Source organism: Aphis gossypii, chromosome 3 (genome assembly GCF_020184175.1).
Source record: "Aphis gossypii isolate Hap1 chromosome 3, ASM2018417v2, whole genome shotgun sequence".
Classification (NCBI taxonomy): domain Eukaryota; kingdom Metazoa; phylum Arthropoda; class Insecta; order Hemiptera; family Aphididae; genus Aphis; species Aphis gossypii.
In genome coordinates this window covers 4,636,326-4,656,094 of record NC_065532.1, presented here as the reverse complement: position 1 = coordinate 4,656,094, position 19,769 = coordinate 4,636,326, and the positions used below count along the sequence as shown (strand labels likewise).

At 29.5% G+C, this 19,769-nt stretch overlaps 1 protein-coding gene across 4 annotated transcripts; it reads left to right on the top strand.

Moving 5' to 3' along the window:
* Positions 1-351: 351 nt before the first annotated feature.
* On the top strand, positions 352-19,603 carry LOC114120003 (putative uncharacterized protein DDB_G0293878). 4 transcript variants are annotated; one of them, XM_050204914.1, is made up of 3 exons: positions 352-785; positions 17,641-17,962; positions 18,185-19,603. In XM_050204914.1, the coding sequence occupies exons 1-3, from the start codon at positions 613-615 to the stop codon at positions 18,521-18,523; spliced, it is 834 nt and encodes a 277-aa protein (XP_050060871.1). In that variant the 5' UTR covers positions 352-612; the 3' UTR covers positions 18,524-19,603. The 4 variants fall into 4 exon arrangements, with proteins under 4 accessions (XP_050060871.1, XP_050060872.1, XP_050060873.1 ...); XM_050204915.1 differs by lacking the exon at positions 352-785 and adding an exon at positions 3,586-3,830; XM_050204916.1 differs by lacking the exon at positions 352-785 and adding an exon at positions 15,382-15,531.
* The last annotated feature ends 166 nt before the right edge of the window (positions 19,604-19,769 follow it).

The following is a 19,769-nucleotide window of genomic DNA, read 5'->3' as shown; positions in this document are numbered from 1 at the left end:
ATCAAACAGCAAACAAACGTGGAAAAAAACCGAACGGATCGCCGGGGGAAAAATTATCGGTATCGTCGACCGGCGGACCCTACTGCGGAGTACGTTCGTATCATAATGCCGCGGCATTCCTGCACAATAACCACGATTCGTGGACACGCGCTGTTGTTATTGTTATGGTTGTAAAATATTGCGTACCGGCGTACACAACACCACACACACCCACCCACCTACCTGTAAACACTGCCTAATAATACCTGCGATACGCCTACGGGCAAACGTTGACTACGGCGGCGGCGGCGGCGGCGACGACGACGACGATCCACGAGGGGCTTGCCCCTTCCCACGACCGATCCGTCCGCTGCGGTGGCGGACGGCCCGACCGAGGCGGATAAAGAAAAACCGAAACCAGTCCCGCGCCGATCTCACTCGTCGTAGTCCGCGCGTGCGTCACCGTAAACGCGTCCGCCGCTATCCGCCGCCTTGACGTCTTTTGAAAAAACAAATAACGTTTCGCTCGAACTTTTTAGCCGTTCGCCAAGACTCCGGGACGCCGGTTTTCCCCCGAACGTTGTCCGGTAGGCCGTCGACGGTATTCTTTCTTTAAATTTTCCGCCCCGCGCCATGTATTCCGACAAAGTGGAAGTGCTCCGGTTCGAGACGGAACCGTACAGGAACAAAAACGGCAGCCCGAACAAGAGCGGACTGTTGCACTACAACAACAACAGTATCAGCAACAACAAGAACCACCACAACAGCCCGAAAAATTTCATCTACCAGAACGGCTATCACAACACGTCAGTATAACTATTCGTTTATTTTTTATTTTTTTATTTAGTTTTTATCGCTCACTCACGCGATTGGGTTTTATTTTCTCGTTACGACGCTTAAATGACGTATCTACGCTCGCGCAATATTATATTATTTTATAATATTATCGTAAAGCGGTCGTTGGCGCTACGATATGACGTCTGAAACGTACTCTATTGTTTTCGAAAGAGATAACAGTACTTCCCGTGTGTACCCGTTCCCGGACATTTTGTGTCCCCCTTCAAATCCGTCGGCCGTGTCGTCTCTTTCGAGGATCTCGACTTTTATCTTACTTTAACGACCTCGTATCGAGTTATTCGAGTCGGCGATTGTTTGTCTGCCTTATCTCTCAGTCGGTTGAAATGTTGAATTTGCGTTGCAACTACACTACTCGCCGTACGAGTGTACGACGACGACGTCGACAACAACAACAACAACTTAACTGTTACTATTATACTACTTTGTTGCCGGCTGTGATAAGAACTTGTTTTGATGATAAGAACGCGCAATTTGCTGTGAAGCAAACTAAAGCATTATAATATTAAAAAGTGAGATTACATTATCACGAATGGGAACGTCGTGGGTTTTTTTTCGGGATCGCTGGGGACGAAACGCCGAAAAGTGTTAGGGCTGGCATACTTCGGTGGGGTGCGATGGTAGTTTGCGCCGCCGATAATGTTGTGCGCGTGCGCGGACGGGGTTTGTCGCAACGTTCTGTCGTACGGAAAAACTAAATCTTATTCGACTCCCACGGCCGTTTATTTACACTATGGTCTGCCAAAAACCGTTTTTTTTTCGTACAAACGTCGTGTTGTAAGTATCATAATAATTATTGTTACTATACGGTCTTCACACACACACAGCCTCAGAAACAGATCACGGTCCAGAGAATTATTGTGTACAGAATATGTTTTATGCGTGGTGTTATAGAGTGTGAGTCGCTTCACGGGAAACCGGTTTTTCTGAACTAGTCTGTGGAATAAAGAAACCACATCTGAGAATGAATACTCCCGGAGGAGGACTAGAGGACGCGATTACGATAATAATAATAATATTATTATTATTATCCGTGTGCATTATAATATTATACAGTATCACTCTCTAAAGAGTTTTCGTGGATACACGTGATTCATGAATGCTCTGAGAGTTGGTCTATAGGCTGACTATGTACCTTACGCGCACAATACAGCCGACCGTGACCTTTGTCACATTCCATCGACACCGGACTGATGATGTTACATTGGTACGTACAGACTTATATAGGCTGTCGACTACATAATATGGTACGAAATGTAAGATGAATCATGAATACTATGATGCATACACATTGTATAATATTATTTTAATCAATAATCAAAATGTAACTCACTGCAGATGACGTAAAATATAATATGCGAATATCCTTTTTTTATATAGATACGTGACAATAATAATATTATTATGTTTTGCGTCCCATATGTACGTTATTATTGTTTACATCGAACGAAAGGTTTTGATTATTTCATTTTGTTTCTCAATTTTTTCCTCCCAACAGTTTCCGCCTCCTTTATAACGTCTCCAACTCCGCAACTTCTACAATTTATTATTCACAGCAATATCTGTTTATTATAATATTTGCTAATGATCGATTCGGCATTTCTTATTAAATTGTGTTTATTAATTAATTTCAAGTATTTTATAGTATAAATACAATACGTCTTATTATACTTCTCAATGATTTTCCAAGTATTGCACTGAATTCGAAACCGTAAACGGCGTAAACAAAGTGTGTTATTGGTGATAATAACGATAATTGATATTTCTCAGTTTTAACGATACAAATTACCATAGAATTCAGTATAATGCCTAATTGATTTAAATTTATTCAAATAACTCAATAAATCATTTTTTGTTTTTATTTTCATGATATCTAAATCCACTGTAAACAATAAAATAAATATTACTTCCTCTAGTGTAAACAATATATTCCTGTTACAACTTGTCCTTAAGTGGCGTTCCCATAATAAAAAATCTCGGTTAATGTATCAAATGTAGGTCATGGGTCATGGTTTAATCATTTCAAGTATTTCCCATCAGAAACATGATGGCATTTTTTCGTTTACCTGCTATTGAATTGTATCATTTGTATCTAAAAATGAATTGAATTCATTTCTTTGAAACGCCATAGCACACAATAGTCGATTTTATTTTATATTATTGTATAAACCGTTTCTAAAATGTTTCTCAAAACAAATTTAACACAGAACATTGATATATATTTAACAGGGTATGGATAAGTTATCTTACTACTTAATAAGATGAATATTTATATTGTTATTACATTGGTAATATACTAATATATGCCGTTTATTCTTAAAAAGTTTCACATTTACTAAGCAGTTTTTCAAATATATATTTCTGTAAGTTGATTTTTGATATGACTTAATGTAGTTCTTCAAATTATGTTATCATTGATCAAATAATTAATAATTATAATAAAATAAAAGTATATTCATGTTGGAATATTATTAAAAAAATAATTATTTTATCACTTATGCTTGTGGCTTGTCATATACATATATATATATATATATATATAATTATATTTATAAAAAAAATATGTATATACCTATTGGCTATTAATAATATACAGATAATATTGGTATATTAAATTAAGCTTTAAATAATGTGTGTAATACATACAATTAACTTATACTTGGTTTTTGTTTTGGATAAATGGTAACCCTGGAACACTTAAATATAGGGGAAGGGTCCTGTATGACAAGGTCATGATCACTAAGCCGCGACCGCATAGTATCGTGCGTATAATAATGGCGAGTGCTTTTGAAATATCTAAAGCTTTATTTGTTCTATGGTTTGCTACATTTCAATTCTTAACGTTTGCTTTTTTTGTAATACGTAAGTTTAAACATGAATACCACAAAAAAATTGGAAAATACGATGAAAATATTATTGGAGGAGTTAAAAGAAAGGATTGATGCTGAAGCTGTTATTATGGACCAGGAATATCATTACAAGTTTTGGACAAAAACGTAATATTTAGTGAACGTTTGTACATTGTAGTTTGTAGGATTGTAAATGAAAAACAAGTATAATTTAGTATTTTTAAATTCTTTCAAGTATAGAAAACAATTTATAAAAATAAATATTTTATAAATATGTTTTTTTATACGAAGATTTCGGTTTATAGATAATAACACTATTTTTTGATTGTGGGTTTTGTAGTTGTTTATTTTTTATTTATAAAACTTTTAGGCAAGTTTATAGGTAGTTGATACCATAAACCTAGAAATTTAATCTCAATGATGACAATAATTCGTATTAATTCGGATCTTATTGTAACCGATAGCTTATGAAGTTTTTAGTAACAATAATACTAGTAACAATTATGTTAATTTTGACATTTTAGTAAATTTAAAACAATTTAATTTTAATTAGTTATTATTTATATTAGTAAATGCAGGTTTAACCAAAGATTGAGTTACATAAAGTATTGTTAAATTTTTATTATTATAACATTTTAGCATTTTTTGAGTAGTTATTACTCATTTTTTGGTCATACGGTAGTTGGTAATTATATGATTTATTAATTGAAATCAAGTTTTAAATTATGATACTTATTTTATGTTAAATTTTGGTGTGCAGCTAACAAGACATTTTTAATATTTATAATTCACATATATAATATATTATATTCGCATAGGTATTTTAATTGTTTATTTAAATTAATAAAAATTACACTTTTTAGTTGAAGATTGCTTATGAAAAATTATCGAAATTTTGGTATAGTTTATTTAATTAAATATTTTTAATTACTCTAGGTCCTGAATATATGATTTAAAATTATTTTTATTACAGTAAAATTTTAAGACTTCACAATTGTTTGTAATGTAATACAATAAAACATATGTTATCTGTTTGATTTACAATACCATAATAATATAGGTGTAGTTTCTTCTATCTTGTGCTACGTTTTTACTTGTTATTATTATTATAGTAATATTACAATTATCACTACATATAGCACACTATTATGGAATTATAATTAAAATATTGAAATAATTTATTTCTCAGCAAACATATTTTTCTTGATAGTTAAATTAAAGGTTAAAAAGTCAAATGATTAACTTCAAGTTATTGTGATAAAGTATTTCATTTAATTTTGCACATAGTACCTCGTTATTCATAAATTATAAATACATATTTCATTGTTCGTATTTGTACACCATTAAATATCTTATATAGAAGCATTTGGCTAACTCCACATGTACAGTTTTTAATTTTATGTCTGTATGTAGTATTAATTTTAATATGTAGCGTTGTCATGGGATTCGTTAGTTTTTTTAAAAGATATAATTTAATTGTATTTGATTTTTTGGCGTTCCCAAATACTGAATAATCAATGTTTAATACAAATAAAATATCACATTCTAGGCTTCTATACTATTGATTTACACCTTAAATGTTTATTTAATCAATGCACCTATATAACCTTTTGTCCTCTACTTTTATCAATACAATACTATCAATACTCATCACTCGGAGAATGTATAATAAAACGACGTGTTTTTTTAATTTAAATCGTTCACGTTCAGGAGGAAGTCTATCACCCGTTCTCGTGGTCTATTAATATTTCCGAATGTCTCAAGTCCATTTTTATGTATCATTATAATAGCCGAGTGCGACGTGCACGGTTCATAAATAAAAAATCGTGCAGGCTTCATTCATAAAACTCCAGTCCGGCATGGCCGCGATCAATGGCGGGCGGCAGCGTCGTGTAGTACCGGCCCGCTGCGCGACGTGTCGTAGTAACTTCGGCAGCTGCGGTGGGTATAATATATATAATAATCGCGGCGAGTGCGTGTCGTGCGACGTGCAGTGGCGCAGTGCTGCAAGTTGCAGCGGAAACAAAATATCACGGCGGATTATTAACACCGTACGGGGCGTCCAGCGAGTGTGGATGAAAAAAAATCACCGGTCTTTCGATGGTTATAGTCTTTCAGGGGTTCTCATGACTTTAAAAAGACAGCAGCTGCTGGTACAAAAAAAAGAACCAGCCTTATTGCGTAGTTCTCCCCCTCCCCCAAATATATTATCAAATCGTAACACACTACACGTGTATCGTATATTGGGTTTTGAGATTTAAAAAAAATATATTCATATGGTTTATAGACGTTTAACTTTAGAGCACTACATTAATTTCACAAAAATAATCCATTTATTTTTCATATTCGGAAGCGAAATACTTTTCTACGGACGTTGATATGTGTGACGTATTAATAGTATTATAAATTATTATAACGAAACAATTTTTATTTATAAAAATAAGCGTTAAAATAAAATGAGTATCTTGTGAAATTTGTGGTCTACTTATCATCTCGAATTTATATATAGCTATTTAACATTTTCTTTTTTATGAAAAAAATATTTTATTAATTTATTTTTGTTCAATTTTTTAAAAGTTATTGATAAATATTTTATAAAATGCTCTTAATTATAAAATTTTAAATATTGGTTGTCATTCAATTTTTTAAACTTTATCAATCGAATTGCATGATAAAAATTAAAGTAACTAAAAATATATTATTTTGGAAAAGTTTAGTGTTATCAAGTTCGTCATAATCGACATAATCTATTAAAAAATATATAATAAATTAATATGTACACCACTATACTATACCATTGTTAAGAACAAAAAAAAATTGAAAGCGACCAAGGGAAATTAGCGTAGCCTGTTAAATATATGTATTATATGTATAAAACACGTGTATGATATTACCAATTATTATCATTTACAATTAACTCTAAGAAAACAAAACGTACGTTTGCAGCCTGCACACCAAAAAAACATCTGCAGTAGAGGGTTTTTTTTTTGATTTTTATCGTAACCCCCTGTTTTTTTTTACTATACTTCCACGTATAAAATACACACACCCATATTTATGTACCTATATTCTTTGCGGGAAAAATGAAAAAGCTATTGTCGTGTGTTTAAAACGTCAGCTTAAAAGGGGCTTGTATGGTAGAGCCGTAAAAATCAAACTTGGCATAATATGTTTATAGAGAAACTTCCTTTCAACATCATTGTGTGTCACCATATGTCTGATGTACAGGATATAATATAATATGTCGTATCGTTCTATATTATACATCAAGTCTTACGTATTATGACGCGTATTCTTTTAGTATATAGGCGTATATTATAGTATATATATACTTATAACTATATAGCGAACCCCGTTGTGAATTTCTTTATGGTCCGGTAGGTTTTTCGTTGAAAATGTGCGGTACAGTTTTCACCTGCTTAGTCACGGGACATTATGTGAATTATATTTTATTATGTATTATATCTATCATTGTGTGTACGATTTTTGTATGGTATATCGGCGAGATTTTTTTTGTCATGGATATTATAGATCCGTCTTGCAGGCGTGTCAATGGACGCATATATAAATTTTATACCGTATAGGAAGTTGGTCCACCTTATAATTCTTATGTAATATATATTAATATGTATATATTATAGATAATAACATCCTTATTGTTTAGCGCTTTTAAATTTAGTGCGTGAAATGTATTATCAATTAACTTCTTTTTAGTGTTTTTATGTATCCATGTATTATATTAATTAAAATTTACTAGGTTAATAAACTTACATTAGCTTATAAAATATATATAACTATACCTGTTTGTTTTTAATCTTTGCATTAATATGTATAATATGTTTTAAACATCAAGTCCATTGAGGTAAATAATATTATTCCGGTAATAATGTCATAAATTTGCAACAAATAAACCCGCATTCAATGACGGATAGGGACTATACTACCTACTACACTATACGTCATTATTTACTCCTGCTGATTTGAATTAATGTATTCTACGGGTAATTATTATGTTAAAAGGAGGCTATATTCGCATATTTCGTCTCTATCTTATATATAACTACCTACTCCGTGGTATACCTGTGGTAAGAATTCATTTTATACTTAAATACGTTTTAATTTCAGTATTAAAGTGAAATATCAGTCTATTATTTAGGTCAAAAGTAAAAATATTATCATTGGTGTCGTTGTCATAAAATATATTATCGTATATTTGTATTGAAATCTAAATAATATTCTTACGTTTTACACATAAATTTAATATTAAGCCAATTCACTAGGTATAATATTAAAAATACCTAATGACAAAAATTAGATTCTGTATTTGTTTTTTGATAAATATCAATGTGTAGTTTTCAAACCTTTTCAGCATTGTTTGACTTCACACGTCCGTGGTATAGTTTTAGAGTTAAAAACTAGAAAATTTAACACTTTAACTTAGATAATATACGTCTTAATTGTAACGCCTAAGAATGTTGTAAGTAGTAGATTATTTATTGTTTAAAATCAAAATTCTATCTGATATTTCTTACGCAAATTCAGTTTTCAACTTATTATCACCAAATTTTGCACACGTTCTTTGGGTTTTCACGACAGGTTGAAAGCTTTTTTCATCGCATAATTAAACCCCTAAATATTGGCTTAAATCAGTCGCGGATCTAAAAGGAGAGGGGAGACTATATGAGTCTTTAATATTTTAACATTGTAAACATTTAAATTTTCTATACAATTAGTACCCCTCACTTCATATTTTTTGATTCGCTCATGGCTCACTTAAGAATTTTATTTCAATTCGCGAAATTGAAAAATATTATATTATACTTGAAATTTGAATTTTTGTATACCTATTATCTAGACTATGTTATAGAGTTGCCATTAGTTATAGAAAATAAAATGGATCATCATTGGATATTTTTTGAATTGTATTATATTTATATTTTATAATTTATTAATTTTATAGAGACTTGATACAAATACTAGTATAATATAAAGCTAATTTCAATGTTTGTTTTTCGATTTCGATAGATAGATCAATTTCATTACGGGCGAATTCAGTAATAGGTATAGCTTGGAGTACTACATAAATACATTTCTCCTAGGTCCAGTATTTTAATTAAAAAAGTAACGTAATGATTGAATAACTGGGCCTTAAAGATTAAATTAGAGATAACAATATGCAAGTGAATTATTTAAATATGTTTATTTTATAGTGTCATTTTCTAAGAGTAAAAATTGATTTTTTTTTTATATAATATATACATCATAGGTTTACTTAATGGTTAATACGTTTCCATATTACGTATGAGAAAAATTCTAATTAAGTTTCTTTCTCATATTATAATGCAAGTTTATTATAGGATCAAGTATTTGGAATAATTATTAATAAATGCTCATATCCATGTAGCGAATAATTGTATAGAAAAAATTGCAAAGCATAATAATTAATTTAGATTATTTATAATTTGATTAATTATAAATTCAATAGTTATAGAACGTACAATGTTATCACTTTTTATATTAATAATCGTTTGCTGGTAAATGGATTATTAGCAAAATATCTTAGTCATGTTGATATTGCTGTTTTAACATAATATGTAGTCTGAACAACTATTTATTCAAAATATTTATACCTAACCTAGTTAAAGGCGTAATGACTATACTCTACACAAAGTGATTGTTCATAATATATTTGGTTTATGTACATATTATTGCAGCACGAGTAATCAAATCTGCATTTTACATTACATTTTTATAATATTATTCAACATTTTAAAAACGAGTAGAAATTTATCCATAGTATTTTAAATAAGAATATTTAAGTTGTAATTATTGAATCCTATATTTTTCTAAAACTGTGTACTTGAAGCGGTTTGACGTTCAATGGAATATATAGTTTTTAATCATTTGTTTAGGTACCTATTTCCAAGTTCCAAAAAAAAAAATGGTCAAATGATGTGTCATTTACTGTAAAGGTAAAAATAAGTGCATCATATCATTATATACTACATATTGTTCAATTAGTGCAACATAGTTTCTCTCGCTGTCGATGTCGTACCATTACCACACGTGCACATAAGCACCTCAACAGGTCTCACTTTTGAAAATTCGTCATAACAATTATCGTATCTATAGTTACACGCGATATTATTTGTATTGCAATTGTACACTATACGCGCGTGCACACCATAATATTACTATTATTGTACGTGTGTATATAATATAATATACATGTATACTGTGGATATGTGCGTGTATATTTTTATTTTTTTATTTTTGTTATATATCAACGCAATTCAAACGATTATTTTCAATTTAACCCGTTACGAAAAACACCACGTGCGCTTATTATATAGGACTACCTATAGACTATAAAATAATATATTTATTGACCACAGAAAATCACGTCTTTTGGTTAAAGTATTGGCGGCACTTTTTATTACTATTTATTATTATCACGGCCGTTCGCATTAGTATACATATAATAATATATATATATATAAGGTACAAGTTAACAGTTAACGCCGACGTCCAATATATCAATATAGATATTATATTATAGACGTTCGCCTACTCGGATACGGACGCCGCCGTGAGTAGTATAGGTACGCCTTCTCCGTTGTCGCGAAATAAAAAATAATAATAAATCACTGACGCGTTACTTCTCTTCTTTTTATTGCTTTAATTTTGTTCCAAACGTCTCCTCCGACGTGACATCCACAGTTCGTTACCTACCGTCGCCGCCGCTGTCGATGTCGTGTCGTAGTCTTGTGACGCGAATAAAGCGCAACATTGTACCTATACTATTAGTATAATATCGCGATGATGCTGTAGTGAAGTGGTGTGCCGGCGGTACTGCAAAACAATAATGATATACGAATTACAATATGATTTAATGCACTAAAACTTTGTTCATTTTTGCACACAATATTTCGCGATTTTTGGCGATTTACTCGGAATTTTCAAAATCCGTTGTACCTGCCGATTTTGTTTGTTTTTTAATCGGCACGTAACGCATTTCGTGAAATTCTTATCTAACTTATATTAATAACCGACTTAACCTAACAGATCCCGCGAGATAACTGCTATATTGTCTCAGTCTACAGCCGATGTAGCTCCTATATATTATATAAACACATAATAGTACCAATGAAATAACGTCCTGCCGATGATAACAATAATTAATATTTTATTATACTCGCAGCGCGCTATCTTATCGACATTTTATGTTAATGCACTGCTGCGACACGACCACCGCGATTTCGTCTTTTTAGTATTATTATCATTTTTTTATACACACATATTAGTACAGGTATATCGACGCGGTGCGGTAATGTCGTTGTTGTGGACGCCGTTGAGGTAAGTCGCCGGACGTTTCTGTAAATAATGGACACTGACCTCGGGCAAGTTAATGCGGGGGTGTGCATCGTACGCGTCCTATATCCACATTATTATGGATTGGGTTGTATATTTCATGTTGTTGTTATTATTGTCATTGCATTTTGTCGTCGTCCGTGTTAATGGATTTTTTTCCATCGATCTAACGTAAACTTCTAACTTAACGACCGTACCCTTTTCAAAAACGATATTTTATGTATTTTGGGTAACTCGCGCACGAGTGTTAGTATAAAATCTAAATTGACTAACCGGCAACTTAACACTGTGTATCGAATACCTTTTCTCTCCCCCCTTCGGCTTTCCGATTGGTAAACGATAAAATTATTTTACATTTCACGCACTATTTCATGGTACCTAATAAAATTAGTATTTAAATATTTCTATAATAGTCGTGCTAAATTGTATGTACCTATATTTTAATATTTATATAAGCAATTTTAACAAAACAATATGTATATATTATAATACATAGCCAATTGGCATCTTAATAATAAAAATGACGTAAAACATTTGCAATGTGAACAAATCAAGGTCTGACCGTCAGACGATTATTATATATGTTTTTTTTAATTTATTTAATGTACGAGTATTGTGTATTATATATGTATGTATAATTGTAAGTAGTAACTTCGGGTGCGCCCACTATAATACATTTAATAGGACAATTTACTAATATGTATTCCACTTTGAAGCATATAAAATAAAAATTTATATTATCACTTAATAAAAAAAATGGCCTACGTATAAAACAATTATTTTTTGCTTTTTGAATAAAATATGAAACTTACGTAAAATTACTTTATACAGTTCAAACAATAAAACTTTAATATACAATTAAAAATACAAAATTTTAACTGTATGATTATATTTCTTTTTTCTGTAATATAACTTTTAAAAATAATTATTCATATAAAATTGGTTCTTGGAATATGTTTATTATGGAAAGTGTTAAAAGATTAGTTCCCCGACGACTCTTTGAAGTTCAATGGATAGTGCAGTAATATAAATATGTATTTTTATAAATTCTAAAGTATATGCGCTATTTTGAATTTAAAAAAAAATATATTTTTATAAAATGATTAGTCTTTAATTGATAGTTTATCATGTTCTCTGTACTTTATTATCACATAATTCCTAAATTTTATCGCGTACGAACTATGCAATTATTTTGCAATGTATTTTAGTTCTTAGTATTATGTTTAATCGGTGATCTATTAAATGTATGTTGTAAGTGCCCCGTTAAAACATCTGTGCATAAGACTATAATAAAATATAGTTATGTTTACTACAACAGGAGTAAATTATTATTAACCTAAGAATTGCAATGAAGTATAAGTAAAACTTAGTAAAAACATAATAATATGTCCCTAAGACCCTAATTATTTATTTGGGTTTAGTGTTTATCTTTTTAAAAGGATTTTGATTTAAAAAAATACATTTTAGAATTTAAAATAACCTTTATCTATCATAACTAACCTAAACAATAGTTATAGACAATGATATTTTACTGGTGGAAATGTAGAATATTTATAATTTCAAAATTATCTACTTATAGTAGTAAAATGTGAGGATAATTTAACATGTTGAAATGTCCTATACATTAAATGTTTCATAAAAAAAAATTATCCAACAAAATAATAATTTGTTTTCTAGAAATTAACCACACATGTTATATGTATACAAAATATCTAGACTATATTCAAGATATTTTTTAAGTGTATATAATTTCACTCCTGTCTAATAAAAATAAATCATGATACAAATATTTATTTTTATTATTTTCAGTGTTTATAAATTATAAGTATTGTTAAGTATAAGGGAATCTATAATATAAAAGTAGAGTAGTTATAATATACATTTTCAATGTTAAACATTCTTATTTTTATCCATTGAAAAATGTATTTAATGTGTAGATAATACTCAATAATTGTATACCTCCGCGCTATGTTAATTTTATTAGAACTTATTACAAAATACCAAAAACTAGAAACTGTTAATCGTTCATTAAAGTTAATCCATTTTTAATAGTATGTAGACATTGTAGACGGTGTTAAATATAATATTGATTTTTGTTTATTATTATTTATTAACGACCTATAATATGATAGCAATTTAAAAAAAAAACCGTGTCTCTTATCAACTAATGTTTGATGATATCTTTCAAATATGGCATGACTCATAGGCTTGTTTTTTATAAATACTGATAAAAAAGTTCTAAGTGTATATATCTCCGTCTTTCAATCACAAATTTGCCATTAGAAGACGTTCTTTTTTGGTTTCATTAAGTTAGTTTTAATATTAAATTAAGTTAAACCATGATTACAATTTAAGGTACTAGATTTTTCTGTGGTTTTATCGGAGATTAAAAAATTGTGCTAGTATGTTAGAAATAGCAAGTTAATATTCTTAATACTTTGTTTGATATGCACGTGTTCTTTGAACTAATATTAGTATAGCATGACAATTTTAGTGTTTAAATATTTTAGTAGTACCTACAGCTCAAATTGTATTAATATTTCTGAACAATTTCATCGAATGTTTTGAAATGTCTTGTGTAATAGTATAATAAAATGTAATTTTATCATTATCTTTGTTTGATTTAAAAATGTTTATATACGCATACAACTAGAAACATAAACATATAATGATCAACACGACGTATCAATTGTCATCTATAGATAATGTTTGTTAACTAAATTTAATTTATAAATAAAATAACAAGGACATTAGAAAAAAAAAGTATTTATTCAACGAGAGACTTTTTCTTATAGTAACTATACATCCAGAATTTTTTTGATTATCATGTTTTGCTAGCTTTGCTATATAGTGTATCTTGTCCCCTATTTCTGAACAGTTGATGGCACCTACTCTGTGTTTCTATCATATAACTCAAATGTGTTATGACTTATTTATAGTTTTATTGTGGTTATTCTTTAAAAACTAAAATTTAAATCACTATTTAGGACTCATTTATAACTCAGAAATAACTGCACGGATGTTTCCAAGTACACATTTCAAATTTGTATTATCATGATTCTTGAAGTTTAATTACTAAAAGGTAAAAATGAAATGAAACCATTTGTAACGTAATAAGTAATAATAGTAGAATTGTTAATAATTGTGATTTAGAGAAATCCTTGCTTCTTTTAAGTTCAGATATTCTATCTGAATATTTAATTAAATATTTTGCTATAAATATGTTTTAAAAAATTGCATAATTAAGTTTTATATGTATAATTTACCCCACTATATGTAAACTTTTGTTAAGATCTTAAGAATATTTAATATTATGTATATTACGGTAAATTCATTGAAATATTTGAAACTATTCAAATTTTTGGTTTCATATTTCATACATACTCGTATACATATATACATATATCAAGTAACTAACTAACTGAATATTTTGGTATTTATTTATTAATGTTATTCGATACTTATAGATATTATTAACGATTTACGTCACTGGTTGTGTATATTTTATCGACATATATTTATTTATTGATCTACAACTCATCGCCAAATAAAGCAACTAATAAAATTGAATTGGAGAGAATTTTCGTTTAGTTTAATCAATATTATTCGGCACTTTATTATACAGTTAAGGATTATTTAATTGACAAATAAACTTATTTACACGAATTGAAAAAAGTCGATAATTTAAAATATAAAAATACAAAAACAATTTTTATCATGTCATTCGATAAAATTTATATTTTAATAATACGGGCCTTCTTTATAAAAAAGCTACAAGGGCTAAAGGTACTATGTAAATGTGGTTATTAGTTATTCATTGTTGACGCGAAGTCTCACTAAATATTATATTATATTAAATATTATTTATAAATTTATAAAGTTCAACACGTGCACTTATGTAAATTTATTATCTATACAGTACTCCTTGAATATAAAGTAGACTAATCCGCTGGTATAGACAATTTGTCATACTACTAAAAGCGTTTCACAGCTATACATCATTTAAGGTGTCTTGTGTTTTTACCGTATTATAAATGGCAGTTGTAAATTTTAATCATGGTATTACTCACGATGATCTACCGAGTAATTTTGGATAAAGCTTAACTTTTTGACAGCTCATGACAGACAACAAGTCTGTCGTAACATCTTAAAAACGTGAGACTTTTACTTATATTTTACTTGGGTAGGTAACCAGGTAACCTACCGATAGTTATGCAGCCTATGTTATCTAATACTTTCATGTCGTTATGGGGACAACTTCAGGTATCGTTGTGTTTTATTAATCTATACGTTGCTAACCAGAGGTGATTATAAAATATGTTTATTATGAATATTATTTTTAATTTAAATCGTAAATTAAAATATAAATATCTCAATTTGAGTATTTTGACTTCCTCATTACTGCTATGACGGCACTACGTTCATTATTACAATATCACGAAATTGTCAGCGGCACTACGACTACACAAACTCCTAAGTACGTGTTGTTTTAGCAATGAATACTCATAAATCATAATGTGTCAATATTTATATCGTCATATGTACAATATGCGAATTAGTGAAAATAATTTAAGTAAAAATATTAAAAATGCATAGACGCATATAGTAATATGCCCATATAAGAAAAACTGATTGAAAGGATGGATTTAACTAAGGGAATAGTTTTGGGTAGCAAAATATGCAATTAAGTTAATACTTTGAAATTAAATAAAAATTAGTGAAATCTCAGCACTTTTCTTGATAGTTGCAAAAAAAAAAAACAGTGATTAAACAAGAATATTTATACAACTTCAATTATCAACAAAATCAATTTTTTATCCTAGAAATTTCAAATATTTTGATTATTTTTAAGCAATTTAATACAAGATTTCTCATAAGTTGTTTTAACAGAAAAAATATATAGAAATACATATTATTGATAACTTTGGTTTAAACTTCATACTTAACGAAATTGGATATTAAATATTGTAAATTATAATATGTATTTAATTTTCTCAAATAATTTTAATTATATTTTTGTAATTCAAAAACAATATTGAAACATGACATGTATTAATGGTTCTTTTAAGCATTCAACAATGTAAATTTGCAAATATTTCTACTAATCTTAGGCTAATTCACGAACCTATTTACTCTATTCTGCGGTATGATGATATTGATTAGTAATTTATGAGTTGTAAGCGATGTTTTTAGTAAAAAATCAAATTAAGAAAATGATTGACAATCGAATCTAAAATGTAATATGTTTTTTATATACAATTATTAATTAAATAAGTATAAGATGTAAAATACTTTTATTTTACTTTTTACTATAAATTCCCACAAGTTAGTAATCCTAGTTAGTCATAACTCATACCTAATTCACATTTCAATCAACTTATACCTATGTATAGGAACATTAGGAACTGAAAAGAGAAACTAGTCTATACAATAAAGATAATTGGGGGAAGGATTACCTCTTCAAAGACAACAAGCTATCCTATGTAGATAAAAAATAGTCCTTAATATACATTGAGCACTGATCAGTGAGCTTCTGCCACACTTTGGACAGTGTTCAGTGTTGACGTGTTGGGGCCTATATTATGTGTACGAGCACAGTACAACAGGTGTGCAATAGTTGTCAGAGGTCGAACGATAAGATTTCTGAAATTTAAAAATAAACGTTTATACGGATATACACATACAATATTATAAACTATATATGCCTAATGTCTTTATGAATAATTTTTATTGTTATTTAACAGAAGAGCCAGTGGTGGGGAAAAAATGAAACAAAATTTAGTCATTATATTATTGTGCCTAACAATCATTAATAATATAGATTGTATAATATTATTATACATTAATCAGTATAATATCATTCTTTGTAATATATTCCGTAAATTGTGGAATCGTCTGTCGACTCTCCGATTTACACGTGCAACAATAATTTGCTTAATCGACAGACTGTTTTATTTAATTTTGCATGTGAATGTTTCTCATTGATGAACAACACCCGACCAGTGTAATGAATAATCTGTGTAACCCGAGATCGTGTGGTGTACGACGATTCGGTGGTGGTACTTGGGTAGTCAGTTCCTTCTCGGTCATAATAAAATAAAATATAATACTTTACACTGTTATAGATATCAGCAGAATTATCGGAGGGGAAAACGAAAACCACGCGCAAACCCGTCGTCTTGCAGCGTTATTATTATTATTATATTATTACTCAGTACATTTTAAAATATGATTTAGTGCTCAACAGTCAATTAATATTTATCGCTCAGTCGTAAAGTATTTCTTTTGTATAAACAGTCGTTGTATAGTGACAGACCCTTGGTCACATAATTATACATCGTATATTGTAATTGAACGTAATTGTAATAATACCATGGACAACGTACCTTATCCGTACGATTTGCAACTCGTATGTTTGCACCTGTTGATCTATTTACTGTGGAAAGATCACGAAGAGAAACACCACAATAATAACAATAATAATAATAAAAATAATACTATAACGTTGAAGTACGATTTTCGCGCGCGGTCGATTTACCGTTTCTTTTAAATTTTTTCTCGTTCTAATCTCGTTATATTTCTGCAGGTTGATCGAGTCGGAGAAAAGGTCGTCGTCGTCGTCGTCGTCGTCGTCGCCGTCGTTCGCTACCTCCGCGACCACAGCCATCTCAGCCGCAGCCGTCGCTGCAGCAGCTCTCCATCATAACGTTCAGCCACCGTCGGACCCGTTCATAGCGTCCGTGCTCCATTCCAGGCAGAATCCGCGGCCCGGCCGTTTGCTCTTGGAAAACGTCAACAATCGGCCGCAGACCATGGACCGAGGCACGCAGGCGAACACAGACGAACCGACCGTCGAGGTGATCACAGAAGCCCCGACCACCAGCGATGGTCCTACAAACAACGAATTGGTCAGTGTGATGGTTATTTTTTAATTTTATTTAAAGAGACATCAATAAAATTATAAAATATAAATCTAATATTCTTCTACAGTAATTCTTTAAAAAAAACGGGTGATTTTAAAATTTTAGTATATTAGATTTACTTTGGTCGCAATTTAATATGATTGGATAAGTAAAATTTTGTTTTTTTATTTTTTTTTTTGTAAAAATATATTTGTTTTTTTTTTGCAGTTCCGTAAGGCCAACATTAGCGTTACAAATCATACATTGATGACCAACGGTGGTGACAATTCTTCGGTCGATAGTCTGAATAGTGCAGATTCTGCAAAACGTGACAGTGAAGAATCAGTGATTGAACTTAATGAGCTTAATCAGCCAATGATAGGCAAGGACGATTCTGATGGACCTGTCAACATGAGTAATGGTGATGGAAAATCTGGTGGGGCTGGAGGCAAACCTTCCAACGGTATTGTTAAGGAACACCCAGTTGATGATGATATTGACAAAACTAGTTGTGGCATGGAGTGTTTATACTTTACCATGCAATGCTGCGAATGTTCAATAATGTAATGAAGTTATTTCATCCCTTACAGTTTATTATTGTTAGTTATAATTAAGTAACTATAATTTTTACATAACAATGCAATCATTAAATTAAAAATACAATAAATTACACTTATATCTTCTATTAAATCTGTGATTATTATAGGACCTGATTTAATTAATTAGTGTAATAAAATGGTTCTATTATTTTAAAGTAAAAAGTATATTTTGAAAAATGTAATATTTAAATTACTATAACTAATAATAATATTGTGTTTTAGTTCTATCCTGTAGAATTTTCTATTGGAAAACCCATAATTATATTCAACAACAATCATTGATAATTTGATATTACCTACATAATTGCTTTAGATTATTAATTATTATCATGCAGAAACTCCTCATCTTTAGAAGTATAATATATCATAAATTAACAATTGTGCCATTTTTTTTTTTTTTTTGTACTTTATTACAAGTCATTATATCTTCCTATTTGTTCATGTAGAAAATACTGTCCACCGTGTATATAATTAAAGAGTTTCAGTGTGATACACATATCAGTTTTATTTTGCTCCTACTTGTGGAACTTACATAAAATACATTATCGCCACAATTTATAACCTTTAGGTATATCGGTATATGCTTCTGTTTATTCTAATATGATATTATGTGCTCCGTTTTTATTTATTATACCTTAAAAATGTATAATAGTATAAAACATATTTGTATTCAGACAATATTTTAATATTTATATGAGTACTGCTCATGTACATTGGAGGTTTAAAATTTGTTAATACTATTATAAATCAATTTTGTAAACAATTTGGACTGAATTGTGATAATATGTTGAATGTCCAAATAATGCTTACCTTAAAACTGTGTACATATGAAAGGTTTTTTTTTGTATTATGTTTAACCTTATATTTTTATATTCTGTATATTTTTTTTTTTTTTAGAGTTTATCATTATAATTTTCTATTTTGTAAGCAAGAGGTATGAATTCAAGAATCTCTTCTTCTATTTTTATTTTTTAATATAAGTATTATTACAACTTACTGCTTTGTATCAATTTATTGAAATATATAAGACTATGGTGTAACATTTAAATTTTATTTAATTTATTAGTACATTTTAAAATAACTTTTAAACATTAGGTATACGTATACATATAATAAATGTCAATGTTAACAGGTTTAAATAATATTTGTATCCAGTGGGACATTGGGTAATGTAAATGATAAACTATAGTTTATGAATATTCTTATGCACTTTT